The 27,735-nt window shown below is 35.7% G+C and overlaps 1 protein-coding gene across 2 annotated transcripts; it reads left to right on the plus strand.

The window, feature by feature from the left end:
• The first annotated feature begins 135 nt into the window (after positions 1 to 135).
• Positions 136 to 26,941, plus strand: eme1 (essential meiotic structure-specific endonuclease 1). 2 transcript variants are annotated; one of them, XM_049464646.1, is made up of 10 exons: positions 136 to 342; positions 1,844 to 1,928; positions 3,425 to 4,176; positions 6,834 to 6,961; positions 9,901 to 9,990; positions 11,284 to 11,408; positions 13,300 to 13,432; positions 15,357 to 15,472; positions 15,598 to 15,787; positions 24,458 to 26,941. In XM_049464646.1, the coding sequence occupies exons 3-10, from the start codon at positions 3,450 to 3,452 to the stop codon at positions 24,632 to 24,634; spliced, it is 1,686 nt and encodes a 561-aa protein (XP_049320603.1). In that variant the 5' UTR covers positions 136 to 342; positions 1,844 to 1,928; positions 3,425 to 3,449; the 3' UTR covers positions 24,635 to 26,941. The 2 variants fall into 2 exon arrangements, with proteins under 2 accessions (XP_049320603.1, XP_049320602.1); XM_049464645.1 differs by lacking the exon at positions 1,844 to 1,928 and having other exon boundaries at positions 137 to 342.
• Positions 26,942 to 27,735: the final 794 nt, after the last annotated feature.

The raw sequence follows: 27,735 nt of genomic DNA on the forward strand, positions 1-27,735 counted from the left end.
TAGGTTTATATACTGTTATTTATTATTTTTTGTTTATGTGCAGTAAACTTATAGTTATATTGATTTATTTAATAGTTTTTATTTAGTGTAGTATAGTACAGTGTGCAGTGCTGAGCTGCTGGGTGGCCGCAGGGGGTAGCAGTGGGCTGTACACGGTGTAGAGCTGCTTCCCGGCGGCAGGAGAGGAAGAGGAAGCCCGGGAGATTGAAGAGTGGAGGGTAAACAGAGCGGAGATTATTTACTACAGATTTTTACACAGTTTTAACCTTTTTACTTCTTTATTAGGCCTTTATTTCACACCCAGCGCTGCGAGGAGTGCTGCTGCCGTCTTCCACACCCGCAGTAAGTGTTTATGGTGCTGTAGTATCGTTTATATAACTTGTATATAGTTTATATAGTTTTATATTTCATATAAACACTGTGTATCAACACATTTACTACTGAAAACAACAATTACTGTAATTTAACACATTATTACACATATAGAGAAATGTTATCCGTCACTTTAAAGAACTTTTAATACATTTTTCACTTTAGTTTTCTATAAAGATGCACTAAACCATATTTTTTCATTTATTTATTAACAGCTGTAAAATGTTAATTTGAAGTACTGAAACATACCAGTTCTGCTTAACATTTTATAAACATTTCCTAATCTTTAAAAAACGCCTTTCTATTTTATTTTATTTACTTTTTTTCCAGCGCCCTCGCAGGTTCAACTGTACTATAGCCAAGGATGATGTGTTCTGCCCCCAACCCTAAACCCATACATCACCCAGTGCCCCTCCCTCCCACACTACTCACTTTTTTAGTGGTCGACTAATCTGCCGATAATTTTTTCGATTAGTCGATTCGTCATAATTATTTTTATCATTCCCTCCATTTGTGTTTCCTACTGATGAGGAATATGATCTAATTATATACCTATATATATATATATATATATATATATATATATATATATATATATATATATATATATATATATATATATATATATATATACACAAGCCGGATGTTATTATCAGGAATTCTATGAGAGTTAAATATGTCTTTATTAAGAATTTATACATTACTTTGTATTTGATCATGTTTTCATCAAAAATGTAAATAATCTGTTCAATTTTTATAGTTTTACTGCCAGGAATATGTATAAGGTCTTAATCACAGTTGACATAAAAAAAAACTAATTATAATAATGTTGTTTTTTAGGACTTACTTGTTTTATTGTTAATATATTTTCCTATGTACTGCATCATTGTATTGTCTCTGTTACCTGATAACTTGGTCAGTCATATAATTAGCCCCAAAGTTAAAAAATAGTCAAAAATAGTCACCCCTAGTTGTTATATTTATTGTATGCTGCAAAAGGACAAAGCAAAGCTGGCCTAACTACAATTCAATGATTTAATCTAAGTTAAAAAAAAAAAAAATTGTACTAGTTTTGATGTTAAAGTTATACTGGGGTGTGTAATCTCTCTGTAAGCTATAAACATGTATATCAGCAGAAATATACATATGTAATATTGGATATTGACCCAGAATTCCTACATCAGTGCATCACTATTAAAAATTAAAAAGTGATTAAGCTAAAAAAAAGTTTGATTTCTCTTTAGTCTGAAGACATGAAGAATAAAAATCTTAATTTTTATGAGACTCCAAAAGGCACAATATTCTGAAAATGATCTCTCCTAACCCAGTTTACCCTGTTTTTGTTGTTCTGTCTCAGTAACAGTAATACTTCTCCTGATAGAGAGATAAAGCAGGAAAGTTTGAGCTCAGTTCAGCTGCTACATTATTGATGCGGTTTTGGCGCCTCATTTTTATCTTCTACATTATGTAGGTTGGCCTAGAAAAGCTTCACATCAAAGCTGTAAATGTAGGATCATCTCACCTTCCCGCTGCTCGCTGCAGTCAGGTCTACTGAGGTAAATCAGCAGCTCTGCAGCCTCTCGCCAACACTCAACATTATATCACCTACTCTCTTTATTTTAGTACTATATTAATACGCTGATATCTGATAGGATTTATTATATATATATAAATATATATATAAATATATTTAAGGTTAATTTATCAAACATATTTTTAGTGTATAAAAATGGGCAAAAAGTATTAGTGAAATAAATGACTATATGACTTGTATCACAATACAGGGGTTATGAATTAGTATGTTTCTGTACTGTAATTAGTGCAATGTATTTGTTCATTTAAAAAAAATATTAAAACACCATCAAATACATAAAATCAGAGTAAAATAAAAGTGTACTGTTTATCCAATCAGAATAGTAGGATGTGAAGACATTTAGCAAATCTTTGGAGGTAAACCCTTTATTAAAAATCAATATTGAATTTTTGAGAATCAATACAGTGCTGCATAAAAGTCTATTTCTAATATCGATATTGTATTACACTCCTATTTGACATGTATGAAATTGTATTGTCCAATAAATATATATTTTTATTGGTCTTGCTTTTTTAAAATCCCATGCCAATACATAGGGAAGGGGTTGTCAAAGGAAAATAATGAAATAATAATAATAATAATAATAATAATAATAATAATAATAATAATAATAATAATTATTATTATTATTATATTGAAATATATTATCAGTATATATAATATACATATATATATATATATTTTGCTTATATATTTTAACTTTTATGTGCTTATTTTTAGTTGCATTCTTATTTAAAAGTATCTTGTATATCTTGTATATCTAAGATCTAAATAAGAATGCAACTAAAAATAAGCACATAAAAGTTAAAATATATAAGCAACAAATATATATATATGTATATTATATATACTGAATTTTAAGATATGCCAAGTTCAGTATTTTACCATTTATTGTAAAGTAAAATAGTAAAAGAAATATAGTCTTAAAATAGACTTAAAAAAGTCTTAAATAATAAAAAAAATTATATATATATATATATATATATATATATATATATATATATATATATATATGTGTGTGTGTGTGTGTGTGTGTGTATATATATATATATATATATATATATATATATATATATATATATATATATATATATATATATATATATATATATATACATATACATACATACATAAAAGTAAGCTTATCTGATCTTTACCATGCTATTTTTGCATGATCTGTACAGTTAGAACGCTGGTTCTCAATTCATTTCTTGTTTAATGTTTTTTTTTGTTCATTTGTTTAATTTTAGTGAATATTTAGTTCTAGCTTTGATCAATGTTGGGTTACATGAGAAAGAGAGGCTTTCAGAAGATATATCGATTTATGTTTTAGTAGTTATTGTTTTCTTTTTTATGCTTCTTTTTGGGAAATTATTCCCATATTTCCAAATGCTTTTTTAAAATTGCATTTTAAATAGTTTAATATAGAATAAACTTGCATATTTCCTCTTTTTACAGAGTGAAGGAAGCCGGTGGTGATTGAATGATGGGATCCAACAGCAGACCATGCTTACAGTTCAGCGATACGGACTCCAGCGACTCGGAGGAGCTTCCTTTTATTAATTTCTCACAGCGTGGAAATGCCCAGGATAAAACAAAGAGCTCAAAATGTGATCTAGTGGTTGTGGACGGCTCTGAGGCTGACTCTGACTCCTGGACCAAGAGTGCCGTTCCTGCAGTAGCTGGATCTGGAGCTGTGATGAAGAGTGATGTTCATATGGTGAGCAGCAGTGAGAGTGAGGAGGAGGAGGAGGCCTTTATTCCGCTGGCTGTGAGACTAAAGCAGAAACAGAGCGATGTCTCTAAAGCTCAGACATCATTGGCCAATCATATCGCTGCTAATCATAACGGAAACTTAACAACGGCTAAGCCGTCACCAGCCCTGTCTGCTCACCGTGTTCCTGAGACCGGGCCGGCAGCGGATTATCTGGGAAAATATTCCAGTAACATTAGTCATCAGAGCGGTAATTATGACGCAGCATGTGTTACTAAAGACCTTCTGTCAGGAGGGGAAAATCCGCGAAAGGGCAAGAGGACCCCTGCGGAAATGGAGGCGGCCAAGGAGGACGCCCTGAGGAGGAGAGCGGCGCGAGAGAAGCAGCAGGGGGAGCGAGAGAGGCTGAGAGCAGAGAAGAAGGCGATGGCGGACGCTGTGAAGGCCATGAGACCCGAGGAGTGCCTCAAACACATGGCTGTGGCCGTGGATCCAGGTAGCAGAGTATACATGGGTCCTTAAATAGTCTTAAAATGCCTTAAAATGCCCTTTAATTTGACATATTCGAGGTAGTGCTGCACGATACTGGAAAAAATTACATTGCAAATGTTCTTTTTTTTTCTGACGGTATATATCGCGATATTAAACAATGCAGGGCATCACCATGATGTCACCAGCCCCGCCCCCACCCGCGCGCTACTGTCTCGTGTCTGGACCAATCAAGAGCTGAGTCAGAACCTGAGGAGCCCTTTAATCAGCCCTTTAATCATGCATTTAAATGTCTTTTTAAAAGGTAAATAAGAGTTTGTTTTTCTGTGATTAAAAGCGTGAATTCAGCTGTAACTGGAAATATCTGCGCTGATAAACTGTGCTGAACTGAGGTGCACAGCTTTCCACACGTGTTCACATATACAAGCACGTGCCCAACCATGTGGATGCAGGCCATGCATGCGGTTACCTCGTGTTTACTCCTGCATTTCCCCTCCCCCTCGTGTTTCTTAGGCAGCAGCAGTCTGTCACTCACACAGACACAGAGACAGGCCTGCTGTGTATCTACTTCTTGTGTCAAGAATCAAAACCATTGCAAAATCATTATGTTTGACTTAATTACCATAATTGCCATCTTAAGTCCTGACTATTGCGCATGCGCACATCACGATGACAATGCTTAAACGATATATCGTACAGCCCTGATTTAAGTTCTAAAAATGTCTTAAAATGTCTGGAATTTTAGGAGGGGATGCATCAAATTATATCTGAGGAAAAGTAAGGGATGTGAAAAATGTAAACAAGGGATTAATTGCATGTTTAAATAACCGTGAAATGAAAACAAGATTGACTGCAAATCACTAAAATATAATCACAACATTTTTTTGTTCTTCTTATTTATACCTACTTCTTTTTATTCAATATAAGCTAAGGCTGCACAATGTATCGTCATCGCGATGCTTAAATCTAATTAAATCTAACGCGTCATGTTGCAATGTCTTTATATTGACACAAGAAGTAGATGCACAGCGCTGTCTCTGTGTCTGTGTGATTGACAGGCTGCTGCTGCCCGAGAAGCACGAGGTGGAGGGGGAGTGCGTGGGGGGGAGGGTTGTTGTACTGGAGTAAACAAGAGGTAACCGCATGGCCTCCATCCACAGGGTTGGGCACGTGCTTGTAAATGTTTAGCAGCGCAGATATTTCCAGTTACAGCTGAATTCAGGCTTTTAATCCCAGAAAAACAAACACTCTTATTTACCTTTTAAAAAGCCATTTAAATGCCTGATTAAAGGGTCAATTACTGTTGTTTTGCAGTTTCCTTGGGTTTTGAGAACTCGCCGCTGACTCAGCTCTTGATTGGTCTGGACGCGAGAGGGGTGGGGGCGGGGCTGGTGACGTCATGGGCCCTGCATTGTTTAATATTGCAATATATATATATAGATAGTCAAAAATTTGTGCATCCCTAATTAAAGCTAATTATAGTGTATAAAGGCATGTGAGTGGTTTATTTATTTAATGATGTGCCATTCCAGCCAGTTAAAATGTCCATCAATTATAATCATGTTTTTGTTTGCTTATTATTCTTATATTTAGGCCTGTCACGATAAGATTTTTTTGTGGACAATATATCGTCCCAGAAATTATTGCGATACACAATATTTTTAGTTTTAATTTTAAGACTGTTAAATGCCACTACTATAATTACATTACATTACATTACATTACATTACATTACATTTGGCAGACGCTTTTGTCCAAAGCGACTTACAATATTGAAGTGCAAATAATAGAAGAGGTTAAGTACAAAAATAATAGAAGTTAAAAATAAAGCATCTATAGATAGGGCCTTAAGGAGGTCAGAGGGAAATAATGGGATAGAGGAGTAGAGAAGAGGAAGAAGGAGATGAGGTTAGAAGTAGTTAGTTTGTTAGAGGTGTTAGGAGAGTAAGTAATGATAACAGAATAGCATAAAAAAGGTAATTCTACACTTTTTAAAGACTTTAAAAATTTGAAAAATCATTTATTATAATTAGTTTGTGAATTATATACTTAATTCTTCACTCACAGTTATTGAAGCATGACTGGCTAAAATACTGCTCACTGTTATATGTGTGAACAAACATACAAATAAGCACAATAGACGATTAATCACGATAATCAAAAATAATTGAGGTCATGTTCAATTATTGTACGATAAATCGATATTGCATTTATTGTGACAGGCCTACTTATATTGCATTATTAAAATATTTTAAAAATGCAAGTAGAGATCTAGGGAATATGCCAATTATTCTGCCAGTGCTTTTGGGAAAGTAGTAAGTAATTAAAAGGCTTTTTTGTGGAGTTTTATTAACAGCGCACTTTTATGTTTATTTTTTATAGTTATTTGAAATATTTTTTTGCTAAAAGAAAGTCGGTAATGTTCCTTAAGGTGGACTGAATGAAGTTGTCATTGAGATTTTTTTTGCCACAGTAATAGTATTATTATTTTTTTTATTGTGAGAGGTATTAAAGTAAAAAGGTCTTAAAGTAATGAGGTAGGTGGCGCTGTTGCTCTGAGGGACTCGGTACTTGTTGGTGTTGGATTTGTGAAAGGCGCTGGCGTGAAGTATTAACCTGTATTTGCTGAATGGATTAGTATTGATTATCTGTCTCCTCCTGCAGGTCTGCTGCAACTGGAGGGAGGTGGCGCTCTCCTGACGTCTCTGCATGCGATGGGCTGCAGCTGCGCCATTGAGAAGCAGCCTCTCCCCCGCAGCGTCTCCTGGCTCAGACGTGCGCCCTGTCCTCAGGCTAGTCGACAGCACACGCACACACACACACACACACAGTCCTGACTTCTGTTCTGACATACAGAATGCCAAACACAATTTTTCATTCATTTTAAACCTTTTTACTACTAAATAAATTAACCCTCCTATTATGTATTATGTTCATTTGTCAGGAACAGCAATGATGTTCTCAGGTCAGTTTGAACATGTTCCCCGGTGCATGTTTAATTATCCCCAAGATGTCTAAAACCAAAAAAAATCCTAACAAGTAGGGTTGTGACGAGACGCTCATCTCATGAGACGAGACGAGGCGAGACACGTTACTGGGTTTACAAGACGAGACGAAATTTTTAAATATTTAAAAGAAACCTTAAAAAATAAAAAATTACTTGGAAAAAATAAAAATTGACAATCATAGAATGCAAACTCAACAGACTGTTTTTTCTCACAAATTGAGTCTATAAAAAATAAAAACAGTATGAATAAAAAAATAAATAAATTCGAGATCCTATATAGTGCAACCAGTCGTATTAAGACTTTGGTTTCTATTTTTTTCTCCTGAGTCTCTTGACGAGGCACAACACTGGGTCCACGAGAACGAGATGAGATGAGACGAAATTTTTTAATATTTAAAAGAAACCTTAAAAAATTAAAAATTACTTGGAAAAAATAAAATTGACAGTCGTAGAATGCAAACTCAACAGACTGGTTTTTCTCACAAATTGAGTCTATAAAAATAGAAACTATATGAATAAAAAAAACGTTTCTAGGTCTTTATATAGTGCAATATTTGGTGTCATATTTAGACTATGGTTTCTGTTTTTTCTCTTGAGTCTCTTGTAACTTAAATATGTATAAATGTAACCAATCATATTAAGAATATGCTTTTTTTTAAATACAGTACAGAGGTAAGGGATTATGCCTATGATAAAGTCATGTTCATTTTGACACTTTTTCACTACTAAATAAATTAACCCTCTTATTATGTATTATGTTCATTAGTCAGGAACAGCAATGATGTTCATAACAGAAGGGTTAAATCCTTTCATACCCGAGTAACTAGTGCATCTCAAAAAAATTAAAAAAGTTACTTTACATCAGCAAATCTGTTCAAGATGTGAAACTTATATAGTATATAGATGCATTGCACACAGAGTGATCTATTTAACCCAAAAATCGTATCTCAGAAAATTAGAATATTATATGACAAGTGGGTACTTTTAGCAGTGTGGGCTGTGTCCCAAGTCCTGCTGGAAAATGAAATCTGCATAAAAGTTAAAATAAAAGTTGTTTTCAGCAGAGGGAAGCTGTAAGATATGAAGGGCTGTAAGATTTTGTGGGAAAACAAAACTGCACTGACTTTAGACTTGATAATAAAACACAGTGGATCAACACCAGCAGATGACATCTCAAAAAAGTTTAATTGGCCGTAAGCCATAATCTACAACAATAAAAGAAATAAATGTTTAAAATAGATCACTCTGTGTTTAATACATCTATATAATATATGAGTTTCACATTTTGAACTGAATTACTGAAATAAAGTAACTTTTCCATGATACTTTAATTTTTTGAGATACACTAGTATGTTCCAGTGATGGAAAAATATAAGTGCTGTTTTCTGTCTCTGTGTTTCTACTATCTATATAAAAATAAATACAATTAAATACAATTGAAAATTAACTACCGTATTTTTCGGACTATAAGGCGCACCGTATTATAAGACGCACCATCAAAGAACGCCTATTTTCTGCTATTTTTCCATACATAGGGCGCATCGCATTATAAGGCGCATTAAGTGACACTAGAAAGGGTGCCTATATCAAAGTGAACAGGGGTGGCGCCATGGCGGGGGGGGGGTGTCTTGCCGGTGGAGCGTCTCAGTATACAAATCTAGCTCTTTCAAAGTCAAACGAGTGCTGGATATTAATCTACACAGATTCCTCTCCTGAAAACTGTTTATTTGGGTGAGTAACGTGCTTCAGTTTATTTACAGTAAGCTTAGATTTCCAGATGTCCACTAAGGCTTGCTGCACCAGCGTTAGCATAGCTATCCGCTAGCACGCTAGCTAGTCCCCTAAACTAGTAAAGTTAACCCAAACTTAAACGACAGCGTTACACTGAGTAATCCTGCGTGTTCTGGTAAGACGGTGAGATATTAGCTAGCGATTCGTCCCCCGTAGCTTGTTTTAACACGGTAAACAAGCAGATTACAGGCTGATAAAACTCACCTCTGAGAGAGTTAGTGCTTAGCATCTAGCTAATGCTAGCCAGGCAAAGCAGCACAGACTTACAGGCCGATAACTCACCTCTGAACGGTGAACGCTTAGCGATTAGCATCTAACTCTAATAATACTGCTCCAGCAGTATTAAAAGTGCTAAATTTAGAAAATACTGATCTCTGAACAGTGAAAAAGTTAGCTAGCTTAGCGGTTAGCATCTAGCTAATGCTATTGCTGCTCCAGCCACGGAGCTGCACGGCTCTGCACGGAGTGTGTGTTTACTGCTCCTTACACCTGACGAGTAAAATTTAGATAATACTGATCTCAGTGAATAAGCTAGCTAGCTTAGCGGTTAGCATCTAGCTAATGCTATTGCTGCTCAGCCTCGGAGCTGCACGGCTCTGGACTCTGTATAGCACTGAAACTCTCTATAACGCTGCACCGAGTGTGTATTTACTGCTCCTTACAACCTGACGAGTAAAATCCATACAAAAGGCGCACCGTATTATAAGACGCACTGCCAATTTTTGTGAAAATTAAAAGTTTTTAAGTGCGCCTTATAGTCCAAAAAATACGGTAAACTTAAAACAAGCTGAAATGCAATAGGAGTAACAAGGCTATTTTTAAAATGTAAGTAGGAGTAGAAGCTGAAAAATAATAATTAATTCAGTAAAATATAGATAGATAGGATTTCAGTGAAAATGTAAAATCTCATGAATTCTGCACTCTTGATTACAGACTGGTGAACTGGTGTCCATCCCAGAGTCCCATACAGTGATTCAGGTACCAGTGGAAGACTTCATCACCATGATTCACAGCTACACACAGGTGAGCAGAGACAAACACTGTGCTGATTTTTTCTGCTGATACTGTATTCTACAGGGAGCGTAGACTGACTCATTATTATTATTATTATTATTATTATTATAAGGCAGATCAATCAGTCAATCAATCAACCTTTATTTTCACTCGGGAAAAACATTGAAGAAGGTGACCCTCATTTACTATGTTGCCGAGCATTTATAACATCAAAGGGATTGAACACATTTAATAATAATTTAGAAATAATAAGAAATAAAATAGTAATAAATAATAATAAAATAAATAAGTAAATAAATGAAGTATTCATTTTAAATCAACATTTAATAAAAATATATATGTAAAACAGAAAATTCTAATATACTTAAAAAAAACAAATTTGACACATAAAAAGTAAAAAATGTATAAAATATAAAATTGGTAAATAGATAATAGTAAAATTAAAGTAAAATGTTAAAAATGATAAGAAGTGATTAAATGAATAATAGAACTAGGAACAAAAAAGCAAAATATAAAACATTAAAATAAAATAAAAATAAATAAATAAAAGTAATAATAAATAAACAAAAATAAATTAAAAATAAAAATAAAAAAAATAAAAAATAAAAATAAAAAATGACATACAAAAAGTAAAAATGTATAAAATATAAAATAAGTAAATAGATAATAGTAAAAGTAAAGTAAAATGTTAAAAATGATAAGAAGTGATTCAATGAATAATAGAACTAGGAACAAGAATGAAATTGTAAAACATTTAAAATAAAATAAAATAAAAATAAATAAATAAAAATAAAAGTAATAATAAATAAACAAAAATAAATAATTAATTTAAATAAGAAAAAAACATAAACTAATAAAAAAGTAATTTAAAGCAGTCACATGCTTTCTGATGGTGATGAGAAACTAAAAGTTGAAAATGAATCAGTGATCCCAGCGAGCTGAGCTTTAATGATTTCTGTAGTGAATTCCAGCTCGCTGCTGATGTACTGTAGCTAAAAGCACATAGAATAGAATTATGCAGCCAAACATTAATATGCTAATTAGGCCATTGACTCGTCCGTGTCTTTTTTCACGCATGCTTCGGAAGGTCTAATGAAATTAGCAGATGATTCTGAAGGCAAAAGGCCAGCCTAAAATCGTAGTTTTGACCTGTGAAGATTTAATTGAGCTATTTAAATTAATGAATGTAATTATGCTTTCGTATTATCTTCAGATGATCTATTAGCTCCTGATAATATTTAACCTCCCCTCACAAAAGTTCCTGTTTCTGAGCTCCGTAAAGCTGTATCTGATCTTATTCAGGAGCAGAGGGGTGGAGGATCGGCGGCCTGCGGCATATCCCTGACCTCCTGGACTCTTCGTCTCATGGCCAGAAACCCGGGAAGGACCCTCAGTCTGGCCGTGATTGACATAGAGAAATATTATAAGTAAGTTTAGTACTTAAAAGTGTCCTTCTGCTAAAATCCTCTTTTTCTTGTTCTATGTGAAATACAGTAGGTCTCTGAAACTCTTCCTCAACCTCTTCCTCATTGTCTGCAGCAGCTAGTAAAAAAGAAAATATTCCGAAAAAAACGAGTTGATCAGGAAACACACAGTGTCTACATCAACCCGTGAATTAGTATTCATGGCCCCGACCACCTCGGCTCGGGACCGCCCACAGACAGAGCAAAGCTGAAGCCGGGTGGCGACGCCGTCTCGTCAGATAGGAGATAACTAACAGCGCTAGGAACAGCATGCAGTTCATTCCTGTGTTATTTGTGCGAATAACACATCAGTGTTTATATACTTTACCCAGTAATTCAGAGCTAAGAAACAAATGGTTAGAATTAGTCTATGGAGGAAAAACACCACCAGCCAAGTACAATTGAGACAGGTAGGTGTTTAGATGTTTAGAACAGTTCTGTTCACACTAGTTTCTGGACCTGGACTACCCACCTCTGTGTGTAAGTAACTACAGGTTTAAATAGGATCTCCAGTGGATTTTGCGTTTTACTCTGAGAGACTCTAAGACTAGTTCAGTGGCTGAACTGCACTTAGCAGGGCATTATTGCACATGTTGTAAAGTAGCATATGACACTGCAAAGACTGTTATTAGTGTACAAATGTCTTTATTTTAAAACATTTGTAACTGTTGTTCATCTCGCTGCCTCCTGGTGTCGCAGTGCTGTTAGCCATCAGAAGCGATATGTTTGCATGTATGAATATTCATAAGCAAGAGCCGAAATCCTATCGTTTCTCCCCGTCCACTCCTCCACCGGACTAAAGCAGTGTTATTCCGGATCACCAGAGCACTTTTTTTTTTTTTTCACAAAAAACAGCTCACATTGCATTCATTCATACTAGAGACACAACTAGACATTTTATAATGAATAAAGAAACAATGGAATTAGACCTTTAAGTAGAGTAGTGAGGTAACAATAATACTCCAGTAGATACAGATACAGCATTTTAGTACTTAAGTACAGTAATGTAGTAAAAATAATACTCCACTAGAGTACAGAATGATACAGCATTGTAGTACTTAAGTACGGTAGTAAAGTACAAATAGTACTCCAGTAGATACAGAATAATACAGCATTAAAGTACTTAAGTACAGTAGTAGTGAAGTAAAAATAATACTCCAGTAAATAAAAATACGGCATTTTAGTATTTCAGTACAGCAATAAAGTAACAATAATACTCCAGTAGAGTACAAAATGATACAGCATTTTAGTACTTTTTAGTACAGCAGTGAAGTAAAAATAATACTCCAGTAGATACAGATACAGCATTTTCCTACTTAAGTATAGTAGTGAAGTAGTTGTCTCATCATATTTCTTTTTTAATATTGGTGAGTTTTTTTGTTATTATTTCATCATTTTAAGTTGTCTTAATTTTGCCTTTGAGTTGTAATAAAATTATTGCATTAAATTTAATTTCCCCAAACATGCAGATACCCTGGGTCCTCATTGCCCTGTAACGATATAGTCATGCCCTTAATTTTAAAGACATTAAAAGAAAAAGTTAAAAGAGTAAATGTATCGTAAAACCCTGCTTTATTGTGTGCACCTTTAATAGGCCACAGTGCATTCATATATTTGCCGGAGCACCCGAGATATGTTTGCAGGCGCGGGTCTTGTGAAATGTTGAGTTAAAAACTGCTATTTTACACTGAGTGAACAGTAATGGCTTTAAAGGCCGTTGGAGAACAGACTGAAGTCACATTGCTCTAAAGAGAAACAGGCTGATTTACTTCACACAGCAGAGAACTGAAGCCTGACGCTCCTCGCTCTCACAGAAACACCTCTGCTTAGTCCTGCTGTATCCGTTCATTTGCAGGAGTCAGAACGCCAGGAGTCGTCAGAAGTTCCGCGAGGCGGTTCTGGGCGACGGCGGCGGCGGCGGTGTGAAGAAGAGGAAGAGGAAAGAGGCTGAGGAGCATCCAGATGTGTCTCGAGTAGACGTGGAGGAGGCAGGTTAACCTTCTGCATTAGCATTTCTGTTCAACTCAACACCAACCTGCTGCATATTTCACTACAGAAAACATCATTGTGCTGTAACAATGAAGTTTTGTATTATAGTTTCTTTTTTTCGGACTACAAGGTGCACCTTATAACTCCTTATGTATGAATTCTACCTAGGGGTGGGCGATAAGGCCCTAAAATAATATCACGATATTTCATGGTATTATCGTTAACGATACTCTTGGTGATATGACAAAAAAATTAAAAATACACTACTGCAACAAAACAAAACTCACATTTTATTATTGTATATGATATGATACAGCACACCCCTAACTGAGATATAAAAAAAAAATACAAGAATGTTTGCAGATTTCTAACAGAAGTAAATAATCCAGAATGTCATGTTACTAATATTTCACTCCAAATATCTCCATATATCCAGGATTAAAGTAAAATAAATGATACTGGACAGATATAATCTGTCTCTACTAGATATATAATGGGAAATGAGAAATGTGTGAATTTTTTCTTTTGCTTAAAACAGCAAAAAAGTAGTACCCTGATGTGATAATTAGGGGAGAGTGTTATGGCACCATATTTCAGGGTATAATATCGTTCACGATATTCAAAAATGTTGGCGATATTATCACGTACGATATTATATGGCACACCCCTAATTCTACCAGTCAGGTATTAAGAAGCAGTAAATCTGAAGTACAGTGTAAAAAAAGGGTGGGTTTTCAGTGAAGTTTCTCCAGCAATAAGGCTGGGTGCAGCAGCATTAGCATTAGCCGCTAATCACAGCACTAGCTCTTTCGCCATTCAGAGGTGAGTATATCAGACTGTAGTCTGCGTGTTTATCGATTTAAAACAAGCTACGTGGGACAAACCGCTAGCTGTCTCTCCCTCTCTCTCGCTGTCTGTCCCCCACTTACGCTGTTTCTTCCTTTGTCTCTTCCTCTCTCTCGCTCACTCGTTCTGTCTCTTCCTTTCTTTGTCTCTGTCTTGTGCTATCTTTTCTTCTCACGCTGTCTCTCCTTCTCATGCTGTCTCTTTTTCTCCTCCTCTGTTGCACTGTTTCTCCCTTTCTTTTTGCACTTTCTTTCCCTCTCTTTCACTGTCTCTTCCTCTCTTTGGCTCTGTCTCGCCCTCTCTCGAGCTGTCTCTCCCTCTCTCTTCCTGTCTGTCCTCCACTTACGCTGTTTCTCCCTTTGTCTCTTCCTCTCTCTCGCTCACTCGTGCTGTCTCTCCCTCTCTCGTGCTGTCTCTCCCTCTCTCGTGCTGTCTCTCCCTCTCTCGTGCTGTCTCTCCCTCTCTCGTGCTGTCTCTCCCTTTCTTGTGCTCTTTCCCTCTCTCTCACCGTCTCTCCCTCTTTCGCGCTGTCTCTCCCTCTCTCACTGTCTCTCCCTATCTCACTGTCTCTCCCTATCTTGCTCTGTTTCTCCCCCTCTCTCTTTCCCGCTCTCGCACTGTCTCTCCCTGTCTCACTGTCTCTCCCTATCTTGCACTGTCTCTCCCTATCTTGCACTGTCTCTCCCTCTCTCCTTCTATCCCTCCCTCTCTCTCCCTCTCTCGCGCTGTCTCACCCTCTCTCTCACTGTCTAAATATTCTGCAATATTTTTTGCTGCATTATATTATTTTATGCTATATTATTTATTTTGCCACATTATGATTATACTGTTATACTATTATACTATATTCCTGAAATGAATGAATTATTTTAGTTTTCCTATATCGCCAAGTATATCGATATCGCAAAAATACCCTGAAATATCGTGATATTATTTTAGAGCCATATCGCCCACCCCTAAAACCCCACCCTTAATTATCATAATTATTGTACAGTGCTTTTCATTTACAGAGGTCAGTTTATTCTCATATATACTGTACTGTATCATCATCCACGTTTCCTGCCTTTTTCCCGTCAGGCATTGGTTGACCTGCAGCTTCACGCCGGCGTCCAGGTCCACTTTCACTCCACCTGGAAGGACTTCACTGATTACGTTACTATGTCAACCAAGGCAGTCGCTGAAGCACCATTCAAGTGAGTGGGCGGCAGCTGTCTTCTCTCTTCTCCGTCTCTTTTGCTCAGAGTTATGGACGGTGTAGCTGAGCGGAGAGGTCAGGCTGGGTCAGTACTCACTCTGTGTGTGTGTGTGTGTGTTCCAGGCGAGAGCGTGATAAGACAGGCTTCGGTTTCTGCTTGGAGAGCGAGTGGGCGGGTGGTCAGAAGGTGGACCGGACAGGAAAAGGCCTCCTGCAGGTTTGGAAGAGGCAGATCCAGCAGCTGAACCGGGTCAGCCCCGACATGGCCAGCGCCGTGCTGAACGCGTACCCGTCTCCTCAGCTCCTTATCCAGGTGAACATGCTCTCTACGCTTTCTTTTACAAAAGCAGCACACGTCCTCACTCTGCACCGCTCCTCTATAATGCATCAGCTGCTGCCAGACAGAGGATATGGTCCCTGAAAAAACTCCAGTTCATTTGAAGACAATAAATAGCTTTTCTAGCTTTTCTCACTCGGGTAAAGTAACCTAAGTGCACATCCTAACTCTTGTGTAGCAGAGATGCACTGAAATGAAACATTTAGCTGAATACTAAAAAGAAAACCTTTTAGTTTTTTATTTTGTAAGTTTTTTTTCACCACTGATTAAATTCAATTAAATTGCCTTAATCTAATCTTAATATTTTATCTTCCTCTTTAACCCCGTATGGCGTAGTAGTGTTGCTCTTAAACAACAATGGCAACAATCCATAATTGTGGTTATTGCACCACAATTCCATACCATACTCTATATTTATTTATTTATTATTATTTTTATTTTTTTTACTGACTGACTTATCTTTTTTCATATAATGTTACATAAAATAAATAACGTTAAATAAAAATGCAGCTCTGGAAACAAATGAAGAGAGCACTTCAGTTTCTGAATCTGTTTCTCTGATTTAGCTATTTATAGGTTTATGTTTGAGTAAAATGAACATTGTTGTTTTATTCTATAAACTACAGACAACATTTCTCCCAAATTCCAAATAAAAATATTCTCATTTAGAGCATTTATTTACAGAAAATGAGAAATGACTGAAATAACTAAAAAAGATGCAGAGCTTTCAGACCTCAAATAATGCAAAGAAAACAAGTTCATATTCATAAAGTTTTAAGAGTTCAGAAATAATCAATATTTGGTGGAATAACCCTGTTTTTTAAGGACAGTTTTTTTCATGCATCTTGGCATCATGTTCTCCTCCACCAGTCTTACACACTGCTTTTGGATAACTTTATGCTGCTTTACTCCTGGTGCAAAAATTCAAGCAGTTCAGTTTGGTTTGATGGCTTGTGATCATCCATCTTCCAAGCTGCTCGAGGTCTAGTGTGAAGTTTCCATCAATCAGTGATTGTTTGGAGAACTCTGTTTCTGAATCTCTTCCGTGTCCACTGGTTTATAATGAAACCAGCAGCTCGGCATGCTGGGATTGCTTCTACAAACATTAGTGAAAGAATGGGTCTCAGGCTCTCAGGAGCTCAGTGAACTCCAGCACTGTGGTACCGTGAAAGGATGCAGCACCTGGTGCTTGGGTTCTGCAGCAGGACAATGACCCAAAGCACACAAATAAATTCACCTCTGAATGGATTAAAACTAAATTAAGGTTTTCAAGGGTCTAGTTAGAGTCTGGATGATTGAGGTGCTGTGGATGATCTTAAACAGGACTTCTCCAATGTGTCTGAATTAAAACAATTCTGTAAAGAAGAATGGAGCTAAATTCCTCCACAGAGATGTGAAAGACTTGTTACCAGTTTTTAGGTTTACAGGCAAATACTTTTTTTTAAACCGTTCTAGATTGGACTGGATATTTTTTTTATTTTAATAAATAAAGTAATCATTTAAAAAGTGATTTTTATATTTACTCAGGTTACCTTTGTCTGCTATCAAAGTTTGTTTTATAATCTGAAAAATATATATCATTATATCAGTATGACAAAAAAGAAAATCATCCTCATGAACTGGAAAACAAAAAAAACATTAATCACTGGAAAAATCTAGTAACAGACTATCTATATCTCTTTCTAGACACACAGAACCCACCAGAAACGCTGATTCAGACCCAATTTAGACACATTTCATTCAAACATTCAGTAAATCACAATAATAATCCAACACAAGATAAATCTTAGCAAAATCATTAGTTAAAATCACACATAAGATCATGATTCTGTTTTCTGTTTAGCTATATATATTAAATTTTATGACCATACGATTTTTAAAACGGTGCAGACATGGATCATTAAAAACAATCAACTAAAACTAGTACTGAAATTAATTACAGTAGGTCTAAAATTAATCTTTAATAATAAAATGTGGCTAAATGAGGCTAAATTACTGAATTAACTCTGAGCTGATGTATTTGTAGCTCAAAATAGATTTTCTCCATCGATAAACTGAAACAGAGATTTGTACACTAAATTTCCAGGACTTTTCCAAAACTTTCTGGGTATTTTTATATTTTTCCAAAACTTATCCAGACCTGGAAATTTGTTTTTTCAAGTTCCATGACTTTTTCAGGTTTTTCATGACCGTATAAATGTATATACACTGCTCAAAAAAATAAAGGGAACACACAAATAACACATCCTAGATCTGAATGAATGAAATATTCTCATTAAATACTTTGTTCTATACAAAGTTGAATGTGCTGACAACAAAATCACACAAAAATCATCAATGGAAATCAAATTTATTAACCAATGGAGGCCTGGATTTGGAGCCACACACAAAATTAAAGTGAAAAAACACACTACAGGCTGATCCAACTTTAATGTAATGTCCTTAAAACAAGTCAAAATGAGGCTCAGTATTGTGTGTGGCCTCCACGTGCCTGTATGACCTCCCTACAACGCCTGGGCATGCTCCTGATGAGGTGGCGGATGGTCTCCTGAGGGATCTCCTCCCAGACCTGGACTAAAGCATCCGCCAACTCCTGGACAGTCTGTGGTGCAACGTGACGTTGGTGGATGGAGCGAGACATGATGTCCCAGATGTGCTCAATCGGATTCAGGTCTGGGGAACGGGCGGGCCAGTCCATAGCTTCAATGCCTTCATCTTGCAGGAACTGCTGACACACTCCAGCCACATGAGGTCTAGCATTGTCCTGCATTAGGAGGAACCCAGGGCCAACCGCACCAGCATATGGTCTCACAAGGGGTCTGAGGATCTCATCTCGGTACCTAATGGCAGTCAGGCTACCTCTGGTGAGCACATGGAGGGCTGTGCGGCCCTCCAAAGAAATGCCACCCCACACCATTACTGACCCACTGCCAAACCGGTCATGCTGAAGGATGTTGCAGGCAGCAGACCGCTCTCCACGGCGTCTCCAGACTCTGTCACGTCTGTCATGTGCTCAGTGTGAACCTGCTTTCATCTGTGAAGAGCACAAGGCGCCAGTGGCGAATTTGCCAATCCTGGTGTTCTCTGGCAAATGCCAAGCGTCCTGCACGGTGTTGGGCTGTGAGCACAACCCCCATCTGTGGACGTCGGGCCCTCATACCATCCTCATGGAGTCTGTTTCTAACCGTTTGTGCAGACACATGCACATTTGTGGCCTGCTGGAGGTCATTTTGCAGGGCTCTGGCAGTGCTCCTCCTGTTCCTTCTTGCACAAAGGCGGAGGTAGCGGTCCTGCTGCTGGGTTGTTGCCCTCCTACGGCCTCCTCCACGTCTCCTGGTGTACTGGCCTGTCTCCTGGTAGCGCCTCCAGCCTCTGGACACTACGCTGACAGACACAGCAAACCTTCTTGCCACAGCTCGCATTGATGTGCCATCCTGGATGAGCTGCACTACCTGAGCCACTTGTGTGGGTTGTAGAGTCCGTCTCATGCTACCACGAGTGTGAAAGCACCACCAACATTCAAAACTGACCAAAACATCAGCCAGACAGCATAGGTTCTGAGAAGTGGTCTGTGGTCCCCACTTGCAGAACCACTCCTTTATTGAGTGTGTCTTGCTAATTGCCAATAATTTCCACCTGTTGTCTATTCCATTTGCACAACAGCAGGTGAAATTGATTGTCAATCAGTGTTGCTTCCTAAGTGGACAGTTTAATTTCACAGAAGTTTGATTTACTTGGAGTTATATTGTGTTATTTGAGTGTTCCCTTTATTTTTTTGAGCAGTGTATATATATAAAGCAAAAAAGAGTAAACAACAGAAATCTGTTGATAGTGTGCATGTATATAATGTGTCTCTTTCTTTCTTAATTTTTCTTTTTTTGTTTGTTTGTTTTCTTGTTTTTTTTCTTCTCCTCTTCTCTTATATAATGTATATATATATATATATATATATGTTATGTATAATTAAACAAATAAATGAATAAACAATAAATTCCTCCTAATGTATGACAAAAAAACAAAAACAGCAGAAATCTGTAGGGGGAAAATACTTTTTTACGCCACTGTGTATATGTATGTATGTATGTATATATATATATATATATATGTATATATATATATATATATATATATATATATATATATATATATATATATATATATATATATATATATATATATATACATATATATACGTATATTATGGCAAGCCAAACAGGAAATATATAATAAAAGCTGATATATATATATAATGAACTCTGATATATATATAATAAAAGCTGATATATATATATATATATATATATATATATAATGAAAGCGATATATATATAATGAACTCTGATATATATATATATATATAATGAAAGCTGATATATATATAATAAAAGCTGATATATATATATATAATGAAAGTGATATATATATAATGAACTCTGATATATATATATATATATATATAATGAAAGCTGATATATATATATAATAAAAGCTGATATATATATATATATATATATATATATATATATATATATATATATATATATATATATATATATATATATATATATATATATATATAATGAAAGCTGTTAAGACCCTTTAAGAGGTAAACGGGTGGTCCGCACAGTCAGCCTGAGAGACTGAAGGTGGCGTTGTGGTTCAGCCGGCCGCAGCTCCTCGCGTAGGGGAGGCCGACCACCGGCAGGCAGCGCGGCTCATTCTTTCCACGGAGGAGCAGCGCGACCGGCCTCGGACTGGCTTTAAAGTGTCAGGGGGCGAAGGTGGCAAAAAAGCTCCGGCCCGCGAGCTGCTTTCCCCGAGCCGGGGATGGTCTACCAGCGTTCATTATATATATATATCAGCTTTCATTATATATATATCAGCTTTCATTATATATATATATATATATCAGCTTTCATTATATATATATATATATATCAGCATTCATTATATATATATCAGCTTTCATTATGTATATATCAGAGTTCATTATATATATATATCAGTCCTTACTTCCTTTTCCTGATGATTTAATTTCCTGTTCCTATTTTTCCCCCCAAGCAAGCTGCTGCTGTTAAAAAAACGTATGGAGTGTTATTTGTAACAATATCATATAAATAAATGAATAAAGAAATAATTGCTTAAAAAGTTAAATAAATATGTAAAATGAGATTTAATAAATGAGATTTAATAAATATGTAAAATGAGATTTAATTAATTAAAAAATAATTAATAATTAGTTTCCCAAATTTGGGAAACTAATTATTAATTATTTTTTCCGTATATATATATATATATATATATATATATATATATATATATATATATATAGGGAAATATAGGGATTTGGGAAACTAATTATTAATTATTTTTTCCGTATATATATATATATACAGTGAGTCCAAGAAGTATTTGATCCCTTGCTGATTTTCTTCGTTGGCCCACTAATAAAGACATGATCATTCTATACTTTTAATGGTAGATGTATTCTTACATGGAGAGACAGAATATTAAAAAGAAAATCCAGAAAATAAATCTAAGGAATATATATTAATTGATTTGTATTTCATGGAGTGAAATAAGTATTTGATCCCTTAGTATTCATTAGCAGTTCTGGCTTTTACAGACCAGTTAGACACTCCCAATCAACTTGTTACCTGACCTGAAGCCACCTGTTCTCACTAATCACTTGTGTGAAAAACACCTGTCCACAGAATCAGACAGATCACACAGATTTCAAGTCTCCAACATGGGTAAAACCAAAGAGCTGTCACAGGACCTCAGAGTCAGAATTGTTGACCTTCACAAAGCTGGAATGGGCTACAAAAAGATTAGTAAGGTGTTGGATGTGAAAGTAACAACTATTGGTGCAATTATCAGAAAGTTTAAAGAGTATAACATGACAATCAACAGACCTCGGCCCGGTGCTCCAAAGAAGATTTCGCCTCGTGGGGTGGCAATGATGCTGAGAACGGTCAGAAATCGTCCTGCAACCACTCGGCAGGAGTTAGCAAATGACCTGAAGGCAGCTGGGACCACAGTTTGCAAGGAAACAATTGGCAACACTTGATTCACATACTGCAGTGCCCGAAAGGTACCCCTGCTGAAGAGAGCACTTGTGGAGGTGCGCCTCAAGTATGCCAATGATCATTTGAAAGATGAACCAAGTTATTGGGAGAAGGTTTTGTGGTCAGACGAGACCAAAATTTAACTTTTTGGCCTCAACTCCACCCGCCATGTGTGGAGGAAGAAAAATGCTGCCTATGACCCCAAGAACACTGTGCCCACCGTCAAGCATGGAGGTGGAAGCATAATGTTTTGGGGGTGTTTCTCTGCCAAGGGTACAGGGCTACTTCACCGCATCGCTGGGAAGATGGATGGAGCCATGTACCGCGCAATCCTGAGGGACAACCTCCTCCCCTCTGCCAGGGATCTGAAAATGGGCCGTGGTTGGGTCTTCCAACATGATAACGACCCTAAACATACAGCAAAGGCAACACAGGATTGGCTCAAGAAAAATCACATTAAGGTCATGGAGTGGCCCAGCCAGTCGCCAGACCTCAATCCGATCGAAAATCTATGGAGGGAGCTGAAGGTCAGAGTTGCCAAGTGACAGCCCACCAACCTTCATGATTTAGAGAGGATCTGCAAAGATGAGTGGGCCAAAATTCCCCCTGGTGTGTGTGCTAAACTTGTGGTTAACTACAACAAACATCTCACCGCTGTGCTTGCAAACAAAGGCTTTGCCACTAAGTATTGAGTGTGTTTGGCAAGAGGGATCAAATACTTATTTTCCTCATTGAAATACAAATTAATTAAAATATATTCTTTAAAATTATATTCTGGATTTTTGTCTTGATATTCTGTCTCTCCATGTTAGAATATATCTACCATTAAAAGTGCAGAAGAATAGTGTCTTTATTAGTGGGCAAACAAAGAAAATCAGCAAGGGATCAAATACTTCTTGGACTCACTGTATATATATATATATATATATATATATATATATATATATATATATATATAGGGAAATATAGGGATTTGGGAAACTAATTATTAATTATTTATTCCATATACATATATAGGGAAATATAGGGATTTGGGAAACTAATTATTAATTATTTTTTAATTAATTAAATCTCATTTTACATATTTATTTAACATTTTAAGCAATTATTTCTTTATTCATTTATTTATATGATATTGTTACAAATAACACTCCATACGTTTTTTTAACAGCAGCAGCTTGCTTGGGGGGAAAAATAGGAACAGGAAATTAAATCATCAGGAAAAGGAAGTAAGGATAACACTGATATATATATATAATGAAAGCTGATATATATATATATATAATGAACTCTGATAGATATATATATAATAAACTCTGATATATATATATATATATATATATATATATATATATATATATATATATATATATATAATGAAAGCTGATATATATGTAATGAACGCTGATATATATAATAAACTCTGATATATATATATATAATAAACTCTGATATATATATAATGAAAGTGATATATATATAATGAAAGCGATATATATATAATAAACTCTGATATATATATATATATAATGAACTCTGATATATATATAATGAAAGTGATATATATATAATGAAAGTGATATATATATATATATAATGAAAGCTGATATATATATAATGAAAGCTGATATATATATAATGAAAGCTGATATATATATAATGAAAGCTGATATATATATATAATGAAAGCTGATATATATATATATATATATATATATATATATATATATATATATATATATATATATATATATATAATGAAAGCTGATATATATATAATGAAAGCTGATATATATATATAATGAAAGCTGATATATATATAATGAACGCTGGTAGACCATCCCCGGCTCGGGGAAAGCAGCTCGCGGGCCGGTGCTTTTTTGCCACCTTCGCCCCCTGACACTTTAAAGCCAGTCCGAGGCCGGTCGCGCTGCTCCTCCGTGGAAAGAATGAGCCGCGCTGCCTGCCGGTGGTCGGCCTCCCCTGCGCGAGGAGCTGCGGCCGGCTGAACCACAACGCCACCTTCAGTCTCTCAGGCTGACTGTGCGGACCACCCGTTTACCTCTTAAAGGGTCTTAACAGCTTCCATTATATATATATCAGCTTTTATTATATATATATCAGCTTTCATTATATATATATATCAGAGTTCATTATATATATATATATCACTTTCATTATATATATATATATCAGAGTTCATTATATATATATCAGAGTTCATTATATATATATATATATATATATATATATATATATATATATATATATATATATATATCACTTTCATTATATATATATCACTTTCATTATATATATATCACTTTCATTATATATATATATCAGAGTTCATTATATATATATCGCTTTCATTACATATATATCGCTTTCATTATATATATATCGGCTTTTATTATATATTTCCTGTTTGGCTTGCCATAGTATATATATATATATATATATATATATATATATATATATATATATATATATATATATATATATATATATATAAATATATATATATATATAAATATTTTGAGATCTTTTCCAGTAGGTGTTTGTTTTGTGTTCACAGGCTTATCGTCAGTGCAAATCAGAGCGGGAGAAAGTCACACTGCTGTCAGATGTTTTGATTCGCCGTGGGGAAGGCGTGACATCAACGACCCGCAGGGTTGGTCCAGAGCTGTCAAAAAGACTCTTTCTGTTGATGAACTCAGTCGACCCTCAGCAGACGCTCGATGCCGTGGCATAAATACAGATAGTCTTTTACCTTAAAGGAGAACTCTGGTGTGAAATAGACTTTTGGTGTGTTTATTAAAACATGATAAAAACTGCTTACCTGTGTTGCATAGCTCTCCTCCGCTCTCCTGCAGCTTTCTGAGATCCAGTATTTTGTGCGCTTTGCCCAAACAGGCTTTAGAGTTGAATGAGTGAGATGGGGCATATTTTGCGCCTGCAGAAAAATTCCACCTTTTTTTACACCGATATTCAGCTCAAAGTAGCTCCACTCTTTATTGGTAGAATCTGGAGAGCCCTGACGTTTAAAACGAGGTGTTAATAACTTAAACAAGAAGCTTATTAAAAAACGATGTTTAAATCCCATAACGTAGGTAAATCTCTGGGCGCCGCCATCTTGAATTTAGGTCACAATAAGTCAACCGTCGTGCACGAGAATGAATAGATTTCTTTAGTTTGAGTTGAGCAGATGAAGCAAAATTAATTCCTTGGAAATGCATGAATTCCAGCTGTTGCTGAAAATATCTGGTTACTGTCGATATTAGAATTATATAATTATATATTACAAATTATATAAACACATAAATATTGCTAAAACATTTTTTTACTATTCGTTCTCATGCTCGACTGTTGACTTATTATGAATTCAATTTAAGATGGTGGAGCCCAGAGCATAACCTACGCTACGGTTTGTAAACAGTGGCTTTTAATAAACTTCTTGTGCAGTTTTAAAGTTTTAAAATGCCTCGTTTTAAATGTCAGGACTCTCCAGATTCTACCAATGAGGTGTAGAGCTACTTTGAGCTGAATAACGGTGTAAAAAGAGATTTATCTGCAGGGGCAAAATATGCCCCATTGAAACCCATTCTAAAGCTTGTTTGGGCAAAGTAGACAAAGTTACTGTGGATCTCAGAAAGCTGCAGGAGAGCAGAGGAGAGCGCAGGATAACTATTCAACAAGATAATAACTTTTTATCAGGTTTTAATAAATACACCCAAAATCCATTTCACACCAGAGTTCTCCTTTAAGAAACATTTGTTTTATGGATTGAAAACTGGACAAATACCACCGATACCAGATATTGGAGTATCTGCCAGTACTGAGTACCGATACCGGCTCTGACTGAACTACATGATACATACCTATAAATTCTGGTATTTTTACTGTTTAATTAGTTATAGATTTGTATTCCAATAAAGGCAAGAACAGCATGTACCAGCTGAGAAACTGCATACGTGCAAAGTTTCAGAATTACGAAAAAATTTTATTTACCACAATATTAATAATAATAATAATAATAATAATAATAATAATAATAATTCTATACTGCAGACGTACTGCTGGGTTCATACTGCTCGGTTCTGTCCCCACAACTTATCACGTTCCCACACTTTAATAAGTCCTGGCCATATAAGTCATCCCCATGGCTTAATTATCTCGATTCTACGTCTTAAAAAGCCGCCCCCATGATAAAATCATCTCCTTTCCATGCTTTAATAAGTCCGTATAAGTTGTCCCCACGGCTTAATTATTTTGTTCCCATGACTCAGTTATTTTGTTCCCATGTCTTAATGAGCCACCCACAATTTATTTATCTTGTTCTCACAGCTTAATGAGCCATCACCATGACTTAATTATCTCGTTTCATGCCTTAATAAGCCGTCCCCATGGCTTAATTATCTTGTTCCCACAACTTAATAAGTCGTCTCCATGATTTATTATCTCCTTCCTATGCTTTAAAAAGTCCATATAAGTTGTCCCTACGACTGTTCCCACAACATAATTATCTTGTTCCCATGCCTTAATGAGCCGCCCACAATTTAATCATCTTGTTCCAATGGCTTAACGAGACATCCCCATGACTTAATTATCTCGTTTATTGCCTTAATAAGCCGTCCCCACGACTTAATTATCTTGTTCCCACACCTTAATAAGTCGTCTCCATGATTTATTATCTCCTTCCCATGCTTTAAAAAGTCCATATAAGTTGTCCCTACGACTGTTCCCACAACATAATTATCTTGTTCCCATGCCTTAATGAGCCATTCCCATGACTTACCTGTCTCGTTCCCTTAATTATCTTGTTCCCACATCTTAAGAAGTTGTGGCCACGCATTATTATTTATTTTACTTGATATCAGGTTAGGATGATACCAAGTGAAGTTGCTTTAATTGCTTTAATTTTTTTTTACTTTCTCTGCCATTTTCATGTCTTATGTGTTTTTGTCGTTTATTATACGTCTATAAGTGTGAGACAATTTCTACAGTATATTTAAACATTTAAATAAGTTGTACATGATTTACATTAAATTGTTTTAAGTAATTGTCTGGTATTCTTTATTCTTTCCCCATTCTAAGTATTCGAGTCATGCTTTATTTTCAAGAATGTGTTGAACTGAACCTGGTTATGAACCTGGTTATGCCATCTCTACCAATCAGCAGAAGTACTGTGTTTTTCAGTGGTATGACGTTTCTATTCAAAACTTTATTTAGCTTTCCATCAGCTGCTGGAGCCCTGAGAGAGCACAGCTGGCCGTGCTCTCTCTCTGGGTGGGTACAGTACACTTAAACCACTTTCTGTGTGAATGAGTAGTCTGGTCTAGGATGCTCTGGATGCTCTACAAGCCGTCTATCATGCCTTTGCTATCGTAACAATGGGAAAAGTACTCCAATGCGCAAAAGACATGTACTGATTCTGTTAATTAATCATGGGCGTGTTTTGGGTGTGTGACATTTGCCATTCCCTTTAAGAGCCATTTATAAAAAAATAAATATGGATGGATGGATGGATTTTTGTATTATTTCTTTAATATTTTGCCATTTTTCTGATAATGTCTGTGTTTTTGAAAATCGATACAATACTGCAATACTTTGATATAGCAATATTTTCTTTTATTTCCTAATAAAAGAAACCGAAACTTCACGTGAAGCTCATCTTTGCTCTTTAGCACATGAGCACACAGAGCACAATGTTCAAATATGAGTTGAATTTAATAAGCTAAGGTGTATTTGGTCAGAAAATCACCTTTAAGAGCCTTTTAAAACGTTAAATATGTATGGATGGATGGATTTATGGATGGAGTCAGGTTTAATAAGCTAGTGTGAACAGCCTAAAAT

Source organism: Astyanax mexicanus, chromosome 15 (assembly GCF_023375975.1).
Source record: "Astyanax mexicanus isolate ESR-SI-001 chromosome 15, AstMex3_surface, whole genome shotgun sequence".
NCBI lineage: Eukaryota > Metazoa > Chordata > Actinopteri > Characiformes > Acestrorhamphidae > Astyanax > Astyanax mexicanus.